Source organism: Heterocephalus glaber, unplaced genomic scaffold, assembly GCF_053883595.1.
Source record: "Heterocephalus glaber isolate CG9 unplaced genomic scaffold, H.glaber_assembly_v1.0 deba00001538, whole genome shotgun sequence".
Classification (NCBI taxonomy): Eukaryota; Metazoa; Chordata; class Mammalia; order Rodentia; family Bathyergidae; genus Heterocephalus; species Heterocephalus glaber.
Window position 1 is genome coordinate 1,150,287 of NW_028258333.1, and position 20,359 is coordinate 1,170,645.

Genomic DNA, 20,359 nt, shown 5'->3' on the forward strand with positions numbered 1-20,359 from the left:
TGCAGCCTGCTGTGCCTTAGTTGAGGCAACTTTTTGCTTGCCCAGTGGTCTTCAATTCTCAGCAAGCCACAGAGCTGCCTTTTCTCTGCTGCTCACCAGTACACTAATTCTTGGGTTCAGAAAGGTGGCCTTCTGGATCCCTGAGCTGACCTGTTGTTTGGGTGGGCTTCTGGCTGGGGCCTGTGCACACTTGGGATGGTATCTAGGTGAGCCACTGGCTAGGTCCCCTATGTAGCTATTGTCTGGGAGGGCCTTTGGCTGGGGGCTGTGCACCCCAGTTCCTGTTGTGTGAGCAGGCTTCTGGCTAGGGTCTTGTGCACTTATTGATGGTATCAGGGCGACCCTCTAGCTGTTGCTTGTGTGGCTGTACAGCTCTCTTCCAGGCAGGCCTTTGGCTTGGGCCAGTGTGCCCTAGCCTCTGGGGTCAGGGTGAAGCCCTGGCTGGGATCTGCTTGCAGCCATGCTGCTCTGGTCCACACCACTGATCCCCCAACTAAGGTGGTCTGGTGGGCCTTTATTGCAGAGATTTTCTTCACTTTTTTGGTAGGCTTTAATTTTCATCAAGGGGCCTTCTACTTTTCATCAAGTGTTCACTTCTACTCTATCTTCTCAAGCTCAGAACAATGTCCTTTAAGACCCCTGCAACTCTGTGGTATGGATCCAGGTAATGTGTCGGCACAGCTGGGGTCAGAGGGGAGGCTGCTGGTGCCTGCAAGGCTCACCTCCTCAGTGCTCTGGGGTGGAGGTATGGTGGCCGGAGAGGCTCAGCTCCTCGGCCCTCTCTCAATGGCATTATTAAGGAAAGATCTTTATGCTCTTCATCTTAGAATATGAATGATGTTCCTCAGTTTTTAAATGAGAACAGAACACTGCAGAACTCTGCTTATTCAAGCAATAAATAATATTCATTTTTGAATATATAAATTGATTGGGGAAAGAAGGCTCATCCATCTAAGGAGCGCATTTCCAATACAATATACTTTTTATATTTAATAATTTTAATCAAGATTTATGATATACATATTATGTTGATTAACTGTATTCTGGTAATAACTACAGCAATAACTTAATCCATAAGACAATTTTATACACAGCATGGTACCATAAGTATTAAAATTACATTTTAATTTGTATATATTTTGTTTGCAGAGAGAATGATCAATAAGAGACTATCAGCATAAAATACATTAATTTGGGTAAAATTTGGAGGTTGTGGAAAGGTCACATGCTCAGGGAGCAGAAGGAATGATGTAGAATTTCTAACATAATGAAGAATTTGCTCACATATTATTAAAAAGCATGATGGAGGATGTCAAACCATTGAGCTATTCAGATTTCTTCAATATTTAAAAAGAAGGACATGTCCGTTTTATTTTTAAAATGCCATGTGGAAATATATTCTTGGAATATAGTGTTTGTTGTGTGTGGAGGGTGGTAAATAGCTATGCAAAAGTCTTTTAGAAAGTTAACAGGGAAAAATCATGGCACATCCTTGTTCTCAGTGATTCTGTCAAGGATTCACAACCCTCAATTGACGGAGGCCCTTTCCAGCCACCCTGGGGGTCTGGTGGATCCTGGATAAGAACAGGGAACTTCCTCTGGTAGAGATTGCTTGGAGGGGGCACAAGCCAAGGGAGCACCAGCCAGAGAATACTGTGACTCCAGAAGTTGGGAAAGTAGGGCGAAGGGGTTTAGGTGATGAAGGGAAATATAGCCCCTCCTAGGGGTGGGAGACAGTGTGCTCACAACCATTTCGTTCTCTTCCCCTTCCTCAAGCTCACTTCAGCAAGCTATGTGGCCATTCTTAGGCACCTATCTGAGCCCTCTCACTTCTGTGTTCAAAATAAGGACTCCCACATGCCTCTGAATTCAGAAAGAAGCTGAGCAGAGACTGGACTCTTATCACTGGATAATTGGATACAGACTGGATAACAGATGTCATCTGTGGAAAGCCCTGAACCCAAAGACTTCAGAACAAACCAGTGGCTGGGAACTTCTCACCCACAGGTAAGAAGCAAGAATGTGAAAATGTGAGAAGAGACGGGAGTCACCAGAGCTGCACAGAGCTGTGTCTCCCTGAGAGACAAGGACATCTCACCCATTCACAATTCAGGATGGAACCAGCCTATGACTGTGTCAGTCTCCCACCCCCAACCTGGGTCCATCTGGCTTTGTTGCCTCTGTGACTAAGACCATGCCTGTCTGTCTTTATCAGAACAAAACAGGGACGTAGTATTCAACCCTGAAAATGCAGCAGAATATGTAAGGGAAACAAATGGTAAAGTCTGTGTATAGTTCAGTAGTGTAGTTCCTACTCAAGCCAGCTGACTTGTTTGTCTGGTTAGTGACTTGATTTTTCCTGTGCTTCGGATTAACCAGCAGGAATAGTGATTGTGGCTGTGGCTCTCACTACCCCTTGCCTGCAGGTTGCCCTCGGAAGCTTCCCTCCCATCCCAGCACCTTGGGATCCTCCTCTCCATCTCTGCCTGAAGATACTCCCTCGGGGGCTGGGGTGGCCTTTGGAGCCACCTGGGAGGCTGAAAGAGCAGGGTAGCCAGAAGTTCTGCCTTAAGCCAAAGTGGGAAGAAAACAAAGCCTGACTCACTCTGTCCCTTCCCATTTGTGTCTAATTACCACAGATAAAATCATGTTTATGCAGAGGAGGTCATTTACCCATGTAAGATGAGCTTTGTCGTAAGTCGAACTTATTACTGAGTGCCCAGCACTCCTCCTTGGCATCTGTTTTTCAGAGATCATTGCCATCCCAGTCCAGAGGAGCACAGTCACGTGGTTGCAATTTAAAACATTGATCCACGGGGCCCCTCCGCTTTGTAATTTACATGTTTTGAACTAATTCGAGTCTTTTACCTGATGAGAAGTAGATAACTGAATGATTCCCTCATTCTCCCCATGAAGATGCTCTACTCCTTTTCCTTCATTCAGCAAACATCCTTGCCAAGGTTCAGCACTTACCCTATCTGCTACCTCTTCTCCCTAAGCCTGGGTCGATAGTGAGAAAACTTGATCCCAATATTGCTCTTTTGGGTGAGTGGGTTGTTACAGTAGAGGGTAACACATGACCCGGGTGGGGCAGTATCAGCCCACTGAGGAACACTCCATGCAGACCACTGTGTGACCCCTTGGGTCTCCCCACTGTCCACCATCCCTTAGTGGATGAGCAGCCTGCCGAGAAAAGCAAGGTGAAAACTGATTGCCAAGGGCACCAGTCAGCTCCTCTCACTGCCTGAGGCGGCTCCACAGCAAATCCCAAGGCCATTCTGAGGAGCTCTGCCCTTACAGCTGGGGAAGGGGGCATGGTGGAAGAGCTGCTGAAATATCCTGTCCTGAAGACTCAAAAGCAATGAAAGCACACACTGTTGCATCTCCTCTGTACAGCAAAGAAAACATATTTTAGAAGTCTTTCCAGTTTAAGGCTTAAGAGAGCAGCAAGGAAGCCCAGTCAGCCATCCATATTCCCATCCATATTCCCAGTTCCAAACCTGCAGATTCAATAACAGAGGACTGAAAATACTGACAAGAATCGCATCGTACTGAACATGTAACCCCCCACCCCCTGTCACTATGCCCTAAGCGGTATTCCCTGAAATAACTACGTACACAGCATTGACATAGTGTTAGGTGTTACCATTAATTTATGAAGATGAAAGTTTATGAGAGGAAGTGAGTAGGCTCTGTGCAGATGATGCTGTCTTATGCAAGCAACTTGAACGCCCAAGGATTTGGGGACCCTCAGGGCCTAGGGACTAATTCCACGCAGATACAGGGGACAGCTGTATTTGGGAAGTGAGAGGTAACTTTAATGGTAAAAAATACTGTAGTTCACAGAAACGTAATGCACTTTTTGGAGCATGGTGAAGACAGGGTTGTATCTTGAAGTATTAATATGTTTGGGTTTTTTTTTGCTCATTTTTATTCTCCTTTGCTCGCACACTGGAATACCAAGAGCCACCTTTCTCTTCTTAACCATACTTAAGGGGCAGAGTATAGGAGGGAGTATCTGGACTTGCTGAGGCTTGCTTGAGGCTTTCCTGTTTCACGGAGTTGCTAAGACTGGAGCTTGTGGGTGTCTGAGGGAGGACAGCAGCAGCCCCAGACCTGAGGGCAGCCACATCCCTGAGTGGGAGGAGCTTGGACACTTGCAGTCCTCACCTTTGGAAGGACCCAGACTTCTCCATAGCCTCCCCTCTCTGCACGCTGTTGTCAGTGTCACACTTGGGTTTAATATGCTCAATGAGCTCTTTAAACCTGTCCTCTTGATTAAAGTGGTCTTTGAATATGAAGGGCTTTATAAGCAGCAAGGTAAAGTTACAATCCTTTGCTAAACTGAAGAGGTTCCTGATATATTCATGTAAGCCAGTATTACGAAAGATCGTGTGTGTGTTGAAAACAAGGTATTAATAACCCCTAGATATTCCTATTATATATTATAACATATATTATTAAATATATAGTCAATATATTATATATGACCTATGTATACACATTTATGCAACAATTAAACTTTGTTTTGGCTATGGATATTAACATCATCAGTGGCAATGTCTGCTGAAATTACCTATTCACTCAGGAGCATCTATTCACTACATATAATAATACAAGGAGGGAGTTTGGATCAGTGCAATTTCTGGAGAAAAACTGTTATCTTTTATGACCAAAGAATTGGAATATCTCAGAGAAAAATGTTTAAGTTTAAACTTTAACCATGAAATCAAAATTGGAAGGAGATAGTTTTCTAGGAGATAAGCAAGATTATTTTTTTTTTAAATCTAGGAAGGATTTTCCAGTCTCTAAATCAGTAATTCTCAAGCTTGAATATTTTAGAATCCCAGAGGGTGCCTTAACATAAGTGTTAATATTGGGGTCTCTCTTGGGATGGGCCCTGGGGAGCCTGTGTATCTAAGGTTAAGAGCCACGTTCTTCCCAAAGCACTTTTGGTCTGCTTTGGCATGCATAACCAAAGCAAGGTAGGTAGTTCTATTTTTTAGGGGCACTGTGATGGTAAGTTCCAGGTAAGGAAGAAGGGTGAGTTGGGTAGGTCTCAACTGTAAGAGAAGCTGTGGGTTATAACTGTAACCTGATTGAAAATAATTAGGAAAATCTATATATGGGAATAAATCTTGGCTTGTGAGATCACAATATTATGACTTCAGCTTACTGTGTGTTCAAATAATACTTAAAAAGTGTCTCCTGGACACCAGAACAGCCCTGTGCTAGGGACTGCAGCAGCACAGGGGAGAGACGGTGCGTGCCCCAGCGGGTGAGCACAGGTCCTAGCAGACAGAAGGTGTGCAACACGTGCCACCATCGCTGCACAATACAGTGCTCAGCAGAGTCAGGGCTTTCAAAAGAAAAACACCAGAAGTGAAGTCAGAGAAAGACACTCTTCTGGTTTCTAAGGGGCTCTTCTTCTTCCTAGCTTGGCTAAGGTGCTGACTCCACTGCAGCTGAATAATATGGACTCATGTGAATGCTGCACACAGTACTGAATCTGGAGTACACCGATAAACATGAAAGGTTCAATCAGGGCAAAAACTGGAGTTGTTACAGAAGGATTTTTTTTTTTTAAGTGGGGCAGGAATTTGTCTTTGAAGATGGATAAGGCGAGACTAGGAAAGGGAGTGAAGAAGAGATCGGGGTGGGGGATGTAGCTGAAGGGATGGCGTTGGACTGAGAAAGGTATCTGCAGGGACGGAGGGGACAGTGTCCAGTTGGAAGAAAGGCTATGAACTTAGAAATGGTAAGGATGGAAAATGGACAGAGATGGTGGAGGCAAAATTGTTTCAGCCTTGAAAATGTAGTGATGTTTTGACCCCAGAAGATGGCAACTGAGCTGCACAGAGGACAGGGGGATGCAATGGAGGGAGGGGAAAGAAAGAGGAAGAAAGCAAACTCTTTCCTGGCTCAGACAACTGGTGACTAGGCTGGCCACAATTGCAAAGGCTCTGCAATATGTAGCTGCTTGGTTTCCCCACCAAAACGTAGGCTGAATACTGATCAAACTGCTGTAGCCTCTGAACTTCGGGGTAAGCTCGATTCCACCAAGGTTAAGATATGCATTAGATCAATCCAGTCCTCCACCTTAGTGACCCAATAGAACAAATAGGATATTATTTTCTGGGAGTAAGGAATTATTTCATTTAGTCTGTTATATTATTTTAACACAAAATTCCCGGCATACAATAATAAGACATGCAGAGAAGCAAGAAAATATGAGTACAAATTAAGAGCACAAGTAGCCACTATAATCCAGGTTTTAGAATATGTACAAGAGACTTTTATGTGTATTATACATGTTAAGAGAGTAGCAGTAAGATGGACAACATGTGAGAAAAAAATGGAAAAATTCAGCAGAGAAATGAAAAGTACAAGAAAAAACAAATGGGAATTCTAGAATTAGAAAATATGGTATCATAAATGAGAGATTTACATAATGATCTTTACAGAGGTTTGGAAATAGGATTTGAATTGAAAGACAAATTTCTAGATCATTTCTAAAGCATGAAGTGAAAGAGAAGAATTCAAAATCTTGAATGGAGTAATTGAGACCTATGGAACAGTGTCACATAATGTAACATACGTGTAACCGTAGTCCCTGGAAGACAAAAGTGAGAAGGGGGTGGAAGAAATAGAATGAATAATCATCAAGAATATTAGACCCAGGCTGCATAAGAATGGACATTTGGGGGAATAATGCTAGGAATAACTAACTCCTTGTAACAACAATGAAGACAAAAGTCAATGGAATGAAAATAAAAGGAAAATTGTCTCAAAATCCTATAGAACATCCTCAGATATCCTTATTAGCTGAAAGCAAAATAAAGCTATCTTCAGATGAGAAAAGAAACAAAATTTGAGGTAATTAATTATCAGCAGACGCACACTATAAAAAAGTGTGGAAGAGATATTGTACCACATTTGTGAATTCTACACAATTGGTAGGTGGAAAGAAGAGCACCAGAAATAAAACAGGAGGTCTTCAATAGGACAGACCCTTAAAGGAGGGGATTGCTAAAAGGGTTGGGGGAAGGAAAATGGAAGGAGCAGTAGGAAAACTGTGGAAGCTGCATCTTAGGAATCACGATACACAGGCATTATGGAAGAGAGACACGCCAACTGGACTATGAAGCAGAGTCTCTTTGGGAAAAACTATTCTACTGAACAAATTTCAACATCAGGATTAATTTTGTGTCATTTGCATCAAGTGAACACTGAGTGTTCCTTCAGGGGAGCCCCTTACATGGGGTCAGCACAGCAATGGTGACATGGAGGGAGGCTGAGTGAGGAGGGCAAAGAGAAGGGACTTGGGGAGGACACCAGGGTCTGCGCTGGGTTCGACTTCCTGTGGGCTGGGACGGAAGAGGACAAGCAGAGGATACGGAAGGAGAATTCAAGGGACTCTGGGAAGACGTTTCAAGAAGACATTCTGAAGGATTTACTGCTTGGGGATAAAGACCAGGAAGAAAATAAGTCAAGGTTTTGATTCCTCTGTCACTGGAAAAATGGGGGAAAAAGTAAGATTTGGAAAGTACAGTTGATGATGAGTTGGAAGTTAGAACTATTGGGTTTCTAACATTTCGAGAATAATAAGGTCACTTTAAAGATGGTCTGACTCACCAAGACACTCGAGGTATCAGTCCACGGACCTAATAGCCAATTAAAAATTTAATAGCACCACTTTCTATTTCGTGGCTATAACTTTTCTTTCTGACAAGTAAATTAAACTGTTCTTGTCTCAAGGTGAGGACAATGGGGGATTTTTATCTTCTGATCTATCTTGCACATTGAATAACCTCTAACGTTGAAGTTGCAACATCGACTCTGAAATAAAATTAGCACATTGCACATTAGCATATGTCTGCATCAGCCCAATCTGTACTGTCCCAAGCCCTGCTACCTACATCACATGACAAAGATGGTACGATCTGGAGATGTAAAGGACATCATGCATGTTAGCACACAAATCATTCTTTAAAAAATTATTCTACTCTTCAAAGTCACTCATGTTACCTGGCATTGTGTAAACATTTATAATGAGCACAACAGAGCAAGAACATTTTACTTTAAATTAGAGAAATACCTAAGCTTTTCTGATAGACAGTAAACCTTCATGAATTTTCTAGTGTATAAGGGAAAAAAAAAATCTCTGAGGTTCAACCATGTTTCTTGAAAACACCTTTGGGACATTTTGCGGTGTTGGTGCTGGGAATTAATTACCTGATTGTTTGCCTCGCCTCTCGTCTTACTAAATGTCCTGTTGATCCCTGTCTGGCATGAGAAGGAGAACAAAATTTCTGTTCTTGATATACTGGGTTCGGGAACAAAATCTGCTTTAGCTGCTTGTGTCATTTCACAGACCAGCACTCTCTTTTGGCTTCAGGGGACTCCACCCATTGCTGGGACTGCTTCTCCCCTAACTTCCAACTCCTCCTTGGGTCTCTGCTGACCTCTCTGCTGGTGGTTTACTGTGCCCTCCTGCTGTTCATCTCTTTGTCCTCCCCGTGGCATGTGTGTCCACCAGGGCTGTGCACTGCCCATCTGGCCCACATCTTTCCTTAGCTGAGTGCTCTGCTCAAGACCCCACATGATAAATATAACCACACACACCAGGATGACTAAAAGAGGACTCATCTTTAAACTTTTAAACTCTGTTCTAATCCATTATTTTTAGTATTAGAGAGTAAAAACTACCATTTCTTCCCACATGGTTAAGACTTTAAATTTTTTTTTTTTTTTTTTTTTTTTAGCAAGGGAAGAAGATGGCAAACCACACTTTGAAGGGAATCCAATTTAAAAACATTGTCCTGCTAAAACATTATCCTGTTAAAATCCTTTTTTCTATATTTAGAGTTCCAAGATTTGGTTGGGGTATTTGATGAGGGCCATTTCATTTCCCATTCATTTTCTTCTCTAAAGCTTTTTGCTGAAATAGTTTGGCCAGGCATAGAATAAATACCTAACTGGTCAAAATAAACTTGGATGCCTCTCTCCTCCTCCGTCTCTGTCTCTGTCTGTCCTCTCTCTCAATCACTGTCTATTTCTCTATCTATCTCATCTACCTATCTCTTTGGAGGCCTTTAAATTGAGGTCCTGAATTTGAATCAACTGGAAATTTCTCAATTTTGCCTTTTCCCTACATGGGGGATTTCCAAGGAGGAATCATTAAAGTCTCGTTCAATAAAATAGTTGTTGGCTCTGATTTATTTACAACTCCCCTTCCAGGGAATTCTTATCTTCCAGGCCCAGCCACTAAAATTCCCCAATAGGTGTCCAGAGTTAATTAACAAAGAGCCCACGGCCTTGCTGGAAGGGGAGGCAACATTCAGGAGATGAGGCTCTGGCTTGAGAGATGAGGGCTCTCACACAGCCACCTAAACTGAAGATGCAGAGTTTTGGTCAAAGTACAGAGTTTTCGGCCTGTTAGAATTTGGCTTCTGAAGTCAAGTTATTAAAACGAGCTAGCAGAGAGTACTCTGATAGATCACCTTGCCTGGAAATCAGACTTCTCCTTAAAATACTAATTGAAATTGTATGTGTGTTAATTAAAACAACATCTGTCCTGGGCTGAAGAGCATGTTCTGAAAGGCAGAGAAGAAGGTAGGTTTTTAAAATTTCCTCATATTACTTAATAAAGTGAAGCTCACACTGTCCCAGGAGTAAGAACCATGCCTGCATCCCTGGGTGACATGAAGGTTCCTCCAGCCTTTCCTCGGGCATGGATGGACCAGGGTCAAGAGCGTGGGTACAGAAGTGCTATGGCATCATGTGATGAGTGACTATCAAGGGCTCCTGTCCCCAGCTGGGGGGCCTGTTGTCCAGGGAATAGTGTTCTATGCAAGCCACTGGCATAAGATGGTTTTTCCAGGAGTTCCTGGGTGTGCAGCATGGTATTCCAAATGCAGACAGGATGATGCTGAGGTTGAATTTCATTCCTAGGCTGTGGAGCTCAGACACACCTCAGGGAATGACTTTCTGAAGGGGAGTGATTCTTCACAGAGGTGGGGGGATAGCTGTAGGCAGCTGTTTATTCCCTAAGGAACATGCTCTCATGATTAAGAGTTTGGGTAAAAATATGTTCAAAGTTTGGATGAAGATAAGTATTACCAGGTCTAGACGTCCATGGATACATCGCTCAAAAATTCAGCTGTAGGATCACTGCATGAAATGAATACAAAGCTAAGCAACATGAGGACATAATGAAGATGTACTCTTCCTGTTTTTATTGCCCCCACCTTAGTTGTGCAAAGGAAAATACTTTTGTTACTGAAGTACAGACCTGGCACAGGGGAGGGGTGATTGTATTCTCTGGACAGCATTTCCACTTTTCTTATTCTAGACTGGACAGATACAATTTCTACCTGAATATTTAAAACAAGTTGGAACAGGAGCAGAATGCTAAGAAGGACTGATTTTCCACTGAGCTCTGAGCCCCCAAAAGAATGAAAGGGATGATGTGAAAGCTCTGTAGGGAGAAAGGAATAACAATGGATTTACTGCCTCAAAAGTAATTAACTCTGAGAAAGAAACTGCCCTTATTTTGTTCATGATTTCTTCAGCATGGGGAATGCACAAGAAGTGTACTTCTGGGTCCACATGAGGACTTTGAATTCTTTTCTCTTCCGTCTTTCCAGGTCCATATGGTAGAAAATGGCCTCATCCTGACCCTCGGAAAAGTCAGGTTCTGTCTTCTGCCCCTTGGAAGCTGGAACAGGGGAGAAGAAGTTCCCTGGACTGAAAGAAGCTGAGCTAGAAGGTTAGCCAGATGTGGAGAATGGCTCATATATATGAATGAGTTGGGGAGTCAGTGGGAAAGCAATTCTTGCAGACTTAGAAAGGAGGTGAATGAACAGTGCAGTGGTCACAGAAGGTGAGAAAGAGTCCGGCACAACACAGAAGGATGAGGCAAAAGCACCCGGCCACTGGGCAGGGCCGGGCTCATGAAGTGGTTGACAGGTTTTCTCCTCAGCCTAGGGAGGCACACCAGGGAGTGGAAGGTGCACATGCTTCCCAGTCCTGGCTCACATGCTAGGAAGTATGGCAGGCAGCTGACACCCAGCCAAGACAGGGGTCTGCTCTGCGGGCTCTGCCAACTCTCCCCGCAGAGGTGTGGTGGCCCTGCCAACACCAACGTCTGGCAGTGATTGAGTCACATGCAGAAAATGCAGCTATTTCCCACCCAATCTCAAATTCCTTTCAAAGTAGCAGCGTTGGCAGCAGCAGCAGAATACATTTGCTTAGAGGCCTGGGCTTGAGGGAGCATCTAAGCTGAGCATCTTTCTTCCCTGTTTCTGGACACCTTGGAAAGAAGTGGAAAAAGACATTCCCTCAGCTCCTTCCTCTCTCCCCTTGGGAATCCTCAAGTCTTCTCTAGATCTGGTCTTCTCAGTAAATAAATAACCCGTGCTATTCCTCCACCAGTTAACTTTCAGCAAATACTTTCAACAAGTATCCTCAGTACTTGTTGTGGGCATACCAGAGTTCTAGGTGCGATATGACATAGATAAATACAACCCTAACCTTAGTCAGATTCCTCTCTGGCTGTTTTAGTAGGGAAGGATGAAATGCATACATGATAAAACTAAGAGACAATGCAAGGATGAAAGCACACGCGGAAATAAAGGGAAGGAAGGAAGTCTTAGTAAGTAGGTGTTCCCAGCAGAGCTCTGAGTTGAAGGCGCATCAGTCCTCAGGAGGGCCTCTGTGAGCTGGGATCTGAATAAGTGGGAAGCCAGTTAGTGCTCTCGTGGCTTTAAGGTTCTTGTTTTGTTGGCTTGAGTTTATTTGTTGGCAGAAAAGTGTGGCTTTGGGTGCAATAAATGCCTGCCATCTGCGTCGGGAACTGTCCAAGTGCTGAAGTGGGTAGGCTCGCTAAACTGGAAGTGATACAATATTGTTGGGCCTTCTCACTGAAGTTAATTATTACCATTCTTTTTGAAAATCGTTCCTACTCAGGAAGATAATGAACACTTTTGAGGTTTCACCGAAATGTATGGATGTATATTAACCTTGGCTACTGTGCCGTGTCACTAAGAAGAACGTAAAGATCTAACTATGGGATGTTTATCACCAGCTCACAGAGACAGACACACAGCCATGGAAAGAGCCCAGATGAGAAGAGAGAGAAAGCACAGTGTGCTACATTCCTGTTAGTGCTACAGCGCACTTCTCAGTAGACAGAACAGGGCAGGGTGGTTCTTGTTCAACAGCTTCTTTGGAGTTTTCCAAGAAAGAGAAGCCATTCCTTCACTGCAATTGCCGAAGCCAGCTCACCCCTTCCTCAAGTAACACAACAATCTAGGGAGATCTGTTATTTACCATCCAGAATCAATGATGGAAATCCTGGCTGCTTTCTGACATTCTGAGTGCATGCCTACCTCTAGTGCATTTAATGAGAAGGATGAGATAGCTTTTAAATTATTTATTGATGCAAAATCCTTCAGTTAATTTTTTATTTAATTTGCTTTCCTAGGGTTTTGCTGACTTGGAGTTCATTTTAAGACCAGAAAAACCTAGTTGAGTTATTAATTCAGCAGACATTAATTCAATCCCAACTACAGATCACACACTGCATGGGGTATACTGATAAACAAACAAAACCAAGTTTCCAGCCTTCCATGGGATCACAGTCCACTGGTGGAAGGAGGCTTAGAAAAAAAACAACTAGTATTATGTTATACACAGGTGCTCCTAGATGTATCATGGGGTTAGGCCCCAATTAACTACAGTAAATTTAAAATATTGTAAGCAAAAAGTGCATTGCATACACCCTGTCTGTGGAACATCTTAGGATGCACACAGCACATGAGAGAATATGAGTTGTTTCTCCCGTGACTTCGTGGCTGGCTGGAAACTGCCACTGATAGCCACTGCCCAGTGTCAAGAGGCTCAGATTGCATGTCACTATCCTGGAGAAAAATGAAAGTTCAGAATTCAAAATAGTTTCTACTGAATGCATATTGGAGTTGAGAAATCATAAGTGGAGCCACCTTAAGCCAGACTGTGTATGTTAGAAGGTGATCAGTGCTGTGGATACAAATCAAGCAGGGCAAGAGAGTGGGGGTAGCATGTTAAGTTTGGTGTCTCATCCATCTTCTCTTGGTAAAGACCTGAGTGAGATGAGGCATGAGCTGCAGATGTCCAAAGGAACAGGACTTCCAGCAGAGGGAGCAGCAAGTGCAAAGGCCCTGAGGCAAGGTCTTGGTTCCTGTGATGAAGGAAGCACAGTAAACCAGTGGCCACAGCAGAGGTGCTGATGGTAAGAGGCACAGAAGGTGAGGATGCAGAGGTGAGAGGGAGGTGGATTTGATAGAGTTTTATGTGCCTGGAAAAGTCTGAATTTTGGACAGAGATGAGGAGTGTTTGGGACACAGAAATGGTGTTTTCCAACACATGCTTTGGCAGCACCACTATGGCTGCTGCCATGACAGCAGACTGTGGAGGGCAAGGGAAGTCCTGGGGGAGTGGGTGGGAGGCCAGGGTAATGGCCCCAGGGAGAGTTGCTGGCAGTTCCAGACCAGGAAGAAATCCAGAAAGATAAAAAAGTGTCAAGATTCTGGGAAAATCCAGAGGGAAGACTAGATTTGTTGAAGGATAGACTATGAAAGCGGGCTGTATAAGAGTCAAAGAAGACTCTAGAGTGTTTGTCCCGGGCCCCAGAAAGGACAGCTGGCCATTTGCTGTCCTGGGGAAGCCTGTGGAAGGGCCAGGCCTGTGGAGTTGTTGTATTTGAGATGCTCATTAGAAATTAAGTGGTGAAGTTGGACTGACAAGTGGCCAGGAGACCTGTGTGGGAGTCAGCATAGAGATGACTTTGAAGCCACGAAACCCGAAGAGGCCACCAAGGCTTTAGGTAAGAGTTGACAGAAAGGAAAGGGAGTCGATGCTTCATCTCTTTTCTTGTTGTTCTTGGTTGGAAGTCATTGCATCTTTCTTTTTAATGTCTAAAGTTCTGTATAGCACTTTCCTACAAAGGTCTCTACTTTGATGCAATGTTTAAAGTAAAAGAATTAGCATAAGTCACATTTCCTTCCTACTAAATAGTATCGAATGCTCTCTTAATAAATTCTGCTCTTCCCATTCAAGTGAGAAAAAATTACTGACTCTGTAAAGCCGGTGACTTAGATATTTTCACTTCTCTTTCTAAGTGACTGGCTCCATTTCCTGTCTGGTGACATTTGATAGTAAAGGCTTAATTTAACATGGGCAGTAGGGACCTCCACTAGCTAACTGGATTTTGAGAAAGAAGAGATGCCTATGAGCTAGAAAACCAATCAATAGTTCAGTATTTTGTTATATTTTAATCCACCAAAAGAAATAAAACACATAAACACACAATACCTAGCAGTTAGTATCTAGGCAGTAGACTGATTAGCTATTGATTTTTCCTCTATGTTACAGAAGAGATAGGATTTTATTGGAAGCACCCACACTATCCTGTCTGAAATAACTGCAAGAAGAAGAAAAATGTCTATGGAAAGGGTACTTTATCTTTTTAGCTAATGGCTTAGTTTAAGTATACAAAACAAAATTCACAAAAATTTTAATTAAACATAAACTAAGTATAAATATCAAACTGAGTTTATTTCCTGCAAGCATAATGACTAAATGTTTATTGAACATGGATTTGAAATCTGGGTTCCACTGTGAATAAATAAATGGCTGAAATCCTGCAAATACTTTGGTTTTTACTGGAGGATCCGATGGGTAACGTGCAATCGCAAGAGAAAAAATATCTGGTTTCCAGACCACAAAGGGCTTAGTGTATCATATCTGGGCTTCCAACTGCCCCAGGAGTGGACTCTGGCCTCTTTGTGCCTTTCTACCTCTGTCTCCTAGGTCCCTAGAAGCTCCAGATCAGCTGCACCTTGGCCACGGTGGGTGGCTCAGTTTCTCCACTTCCCAGCTTCCAGATGCCACCCATGGACACCTGCTACCTGTAGCCAGCCTCCTCCATACCAGATGCCTACCCATGGGGACAATGGTCCATGGTGACTTGTGCAGTTTCCCAGCAGGACCCTGAGGGTTCCGAATTCTCTAAGTGTCTATCAGCCTTAGCCTGAGCATCATTCTACCTGCAGAAAGAGGCACCGAATGCCTCTCTGACCTCCCAATACTCGCCTTTCCAGATACACAAGGCCCATTCAAGGACTGGAAGCCACTGGCTCGCTCCCATCTCCCACGGCAAGATCCCCCTTCAGATTGGGTTCCTCTGCCCTTAAATATCTGCATGGCCAGCCCCTCTCCCTCACCTCCTTTCAGTCTAAACCCAACCACCCCTAACTGGAGCTCTCATTTCAGATCACAACCTTAAATTGGATGTCCACATACAGAAGAATGGATCTGTGCCTCACACCATATACAAAAGTCAGCTCAAACTGGACTGTATGCTTACATATGAGACCTGAAACTAAAACTCCTGGAAAACACAGGGGAAAACTATGGAAGATTGGTTTGGGCAAGCAGCTGAGAAATCTATGGAAAGAAGGCAGCTTGTGGGAGAAGGACAGAGAGGGCCTCCTTCTTGGGTCTGAGGTTTCCTTGGGTGATGAAATTTTGGGGAACTGGACAGAAGAGGTGGTTATATTACATTGGGAATCTACCAGATGCCACTAATGGTGTACACTTAAGAATGGTTAATTTTATGTTATGCGAATTTCATTTAATTAAAAAACATGACAGTCTCCCTCACCCAGCTGCATTCTCCCCCTGCAGAACTTTTTCACCCACTGGGGGATTCATTTGTTTACTTATTGCACATCTCTCTCTCTCTCTCTCTCTCTCTCTCTCTCTCTCTCTCTCATATAAATTCCAGAAGGACAAGGCTCTGTCCGGCTCATCAGTGTAAATCTAGGCCTAGAACAGGCTTGACATAAAGTAGGCTACGAATAAATATTTGTCGAATAAATATGTATTACCACCTTAATGCATCATTAATAAAAGGTTCTCAGTATTTCCTAGGGAAACAACATAAAAAACAACAGGTAAGAAGCCAGTATGTTCTCATGCAAAATACACTGAAAGCACACATCCTGTGGGAATTCCTCAGCTCATCACATGGGGAACAAGAAGCCTGACAGAGTCCAAAGACTGAGATGACGGGATTACGGGCTGAGTGTTGTGGTCACTTCTAATTGTCAAGGATTAAAAATGTCAACAAACTGCAATTTTCCTCAAAATTCTAAAAGATCAGTCAGCTCTTTGGATTTAAAGCAAGAGAGCTGGAAAACACAAGGCCTCTCATAAATGCACTATTCCTGCACCTTTAAGTTCTGCATCTGAATTCAATCACATATATCCAGCAAGACATGTTTTCATTGAAAAGCCAAGGTTCTGTCAGCAGAAAACGTACCAATGAGCTCCTTATTTCTGACATCCAAGGCCATGTTCCGGAGCGCCGTGGCCACTGCACACACCACACGGTCGTTGTCTATTCGAAGCAGCTCCACAAGAATGGGCAGGCCTTTCTCTTTCCGGACAGCAGCTCTGATATACACTGACCACTGCCAAAAGAGGGAAGGCAAAGGATGTCAGCAACAGAGGCAGATAGTCCTCTGCGTGAATGGTTCATGTGGGCTTTCAGACGGCTGTCTACAGGAGCCAAGAAGCTGAATTATCAAGACCTGGTTATAGAACAGGTGGAATTGGTTAGACATGGCTTGAAACCTTTTAACTTTGGTTTTTGTCTTGAACATATGACAAATCAATGAATCACACTTCGTTTCTCTTGTGACCAAGACTTTAGTACTTGAGTTTGAAAGCCATTTGTGGGAAGTATAGGCTTAATGTTTTAAGGTATCAAAATTTGGGACAGGGAAGACTCCCCATGGATATTACAAGCAATAAGAAAAAGAATCCACCAAAAAGTAGGAAGTAGAATGGGCTGGATATGCATGACTTATTTTTCTAAAGAGCTATGAATTTGGAAAACATGCAAAGGAGTAAGTCCTTTGCTAAGCAATGTAGAGTAAATACAACTGAAAAAGGTAGCAGCAAGGAGAGGCAAATATGATACTGAGAATCAAAACAGAAAATTGCAAAATTGGTTTAAAAAACATTAAGATCAAAATGCATTATGTCCCGGGAAATTACTCAGTGTCTAACTTAAGACACTGAATTTATTTTGGGTTGGTGATTGGTGGCCTTAACACATGGCCAATGCTTCATAGTCCTGATTCCTGGCAGCAGCAGGAAGATAAAGCATTCAGATCGGATTCACTTAACAAAATGTAGACAGGGCTGCTTTTCAAACACATGCACATATGCTTTAGAGCCTTCTGTAGTGTCCCAGAGAAAAGTGTGAGACAGAAACATCGACAAAGGGTAAGGGTTCAGTCTGCTGCAATTTCATTTCCAGTCTGAGCGAATCACATTTCTGGAAGGAGGTCTTGGATTCCAAGGGAGGGAGCGTCCTCCTGGGGACCAGGCCTTCCCCCCACCCCACTGGGCCCTCTCCACCCCCCTCCCCCACAGGGGCAGGCACCCCAGAGCTGGCTCTCACCTGTGGCAGGCAGGGAGCCCCCTCTGGCAGTGAACGTAGGGCATACGCCATGCCTGCCACATCCTCAGCCCAGCCCTGCATGAAATATGAGATTAAAAAAACAAACAACTTCATCCCATCCTACGTTAGAAGAAGTCACATTCACAAAGTTTCTTATCACCATCACCCAACAATGCACAGTTTTCTCCTTTCTGTGTGTCAAGCTCAGGAATCTTGAGGTGGTCATCAAGCAGATAAAACTCAAGAGGGTAACTCTTGGTTGCAGGGAACTATTTTGCAGCCCCACTGTCAAGGAGCAAAGAGATGGATGCTCAGGAGTCTTAGGTATGGAAACGCATCAAGGTTTCAAAGCTACTTATTGAGATTTGGGTGTCTGGGTCTGACACTCCTTCCCAGAGAGCACAGTGCTTCCAACAAAGCATCCAGTCAACATGCTGGAAGTGGCTTTCTCTGGACACGCCTCCTTAGGCTATGACTTGTGTCCTCTGGGTTGCAAGGTCCAGCCCATAACAGACTGGAAGCCTGAGCTTCCTCGGCCTGCTGGTGGTTGGGCATTTCCCTAAAACTAGATGGGGAACACAGTACCAGAAAGAGGTTGGAAATCAGACTCTGGGGCCACACGGATGTGTTGCCAGTGGATGTGACACTGGGGAGGGAGCTGGGCCTCCTGAGTGACGACAGGGAATGTCACAGGCAACCTGAGGCTAGTGAGATGGGAGCCTTAGGGATGACTCCTCCCCAGCCCCCTGCAACTGGCTGGCATTTGTCATCTCTTCTAATTCTCCAAACCTCGTGGAGGTTGACAGTCTTATTTTATTGAAAGAAAATTTGGATACTGAGTGTTAAACAACTTGGCCATGGAGTCACCTGGACCCTTTTGCTCCATTTCTGCTTTTCTTTATACTGCTGACATTACTCCCCACTTGCTATTGTCTCATTCCCTCCTGCCTCATCCTCTGCTCAGACTCCCAGGCAGTGCCTTGTCCCCCCTCCATCCTTCCACACAGACAGGAGAACTGGCCATCTCTGAAATGAGCCAACAAAGGATGGGCACAACTCTGCCCTTGGAAGTCCAGCCATTAAATCCCCTCATGCCGGATGGGAAGATGACTTGGAGAAAAGATGTCTGGAGAAAATAATGACAGATTCTTAGCTTTGACAGGAACTGATTTGTGAATAACAACAACAATAAAACAGCAGGTATGCAGAGCCCTCAGTGTGTATGAGATATAGACACACATCTTTGGTATGGGGAAATGGTAACAGTGACATGTTCTCCCTAGGTGAAGAGGGATAAACAGACAATGCATTTGATAATTACATTATTGATACATAGAAAATAACTTTTATTTTAAAACTGTTAGTTGTGTATGTTTATGTGTGTATGGAAGATTTCCAATATTACCACAGTATATGGTGACTCAGAATAAAACAAAGGGGGTTGAAAATTTGCATAAGTGTTCTTGCCATTCAAAAACGTCTGCTGGTAATGCTCTTTAAGGTATGTGACCTATCCTGGAGTATGTCACATGTATCCCATCTGTGGTACTCAGTAAGGAGTTAGAAGGGAGGATGCAGAGTACAGAGGCAGGTATTTGAGAAATGGGGTGATGTAGAGAAGAGTGTACATAAGTCATAGGGGCTGAGGTGGAAATCTTGGGGCTGAATCTTGATGTTCTGTAAAGAGATCAAGAAGGGCATACATTGAGCAGCCAGTGTGGAGGGAATGGAAGTCAGGTATGGAGCAGGATACTGGTAGGAAGATGAGCTCATGAGCTCAAGACAGGCTGCTCAATGGGTGCAACAAAGAGAAAATAAAAGCAGCAAAGGGAAGAGGAGGAGAATGACAAAGATGAAGTAGAGGAAGAGGCTGAGGAGGAAGAGGACCTGGCCCAAAGAAAAACATCGTAGGAACTAGACTCTGGCAAAATGTTTTCACAATGAGGGGCTCAAGACGATCAGGATCCCTTAAAAGATCTCAGCTAACTAACACTTACAACGTCTGCCAGGTACTGTTGTAACATCTTCCAGGGGCCAGAGTCACTCCCATTTTACAGCAGAGAAAAGAGAGGCATAGTAAGGCAAATGCTCAACCAAGTCTTGAGCCTAGGAAGCCCAGTTTTAGAGTCAGTGTCCATGATTGCTAGTTTCTTCTGCCCTCAGACATTGACTATAAAAGCTCAGGGTCCATAGAATGCCTTACAAATGAACACATTAACCTTGGTCTTCATTTTACTGTTTTTGGTTTCAAGTAATTCATTTGGCATTCCACTGAACTCCTGAGTTGAGGACCACCGAGCATGACTAATGAAGCTACTGGGCCTTTTGACCTAGAGTCTTGAGAACAGCTTGCTCAGACTTAATAGATCTGGTCCAAGAAACCATGTATAATTGGGATTTCTTATTTGTGACAGGAAAGGAGCAGGCATATTTGCATGTGACAGAAAACGCCCTGAGCTGGTAGATGCTGTACTCCTCCTGGCCCACATCTCTTCTGAGGGAGATGGTTGGGCCATTATCTGGTGTTGTCAGAATGGGAGAGAAAAGAAAGCAACAAAAGCTGAGTGTTTAAGGCCAGAGGGCACAGGTCCAGGTGAGAAATGGGATATAATTGGAAGGGGTCAGAAGAGGTTAGAAATAATTTCCTCTCTCCTCAAGCTCCCTGCAGCACTTCCAAGCTGGGGGCAGAAGGCAGTTTTAGAAGGAAGAAAGATGAAGAGCATTGTGAGCCACCCCCCCCACCCCTGGAAATGTCCCTGGAAATCACCACCCCGCTGTGGGTGATGATGAAGTCCCCTTTGGAGATGGTAGGGTGGAGAGCAGAGAGCAACTTTGCTGCCTTTC

General features: G+C 43.8%; 1 protein-coding gene across 6 annotated transcripts in view; it reads right to left on the bottom strand.

Annotated features, from left to right (window-relative positions):
- The window catches only part of Ctnnd2 (catenin delta 2), an 871,879-nt gene that overhangs the window by 83,967 nt on the left and 767,553 nt on the right, over nucleotides 1-20,359 (bottom strand). For 4 of the 6 annotated variants that reach the window (XM_004845188.4, XM_087189426.1, XM_087189429.1 and 1 more), the window contains 2 exons: nucleotides 17,516-17,590; nucleotides 16,367-16,517 (listed from right to left, as the gene is read on the bottom strand). In XM_004845188.4, the coding sequence (XP_004845245.2) occupies nucleotides 16,367-16,517; nucleotides 17,516-17,590 (226 nt within the window). The remainder of the gene's footprint in view (nucleotides 1-16,366; nucleotides 16,518-17,515; nucleotides 17,591-20,359) is intronic. The other 2 variants (XM_087189427.1, XM_004845189.4) reach the window with 1 other exon arrangement.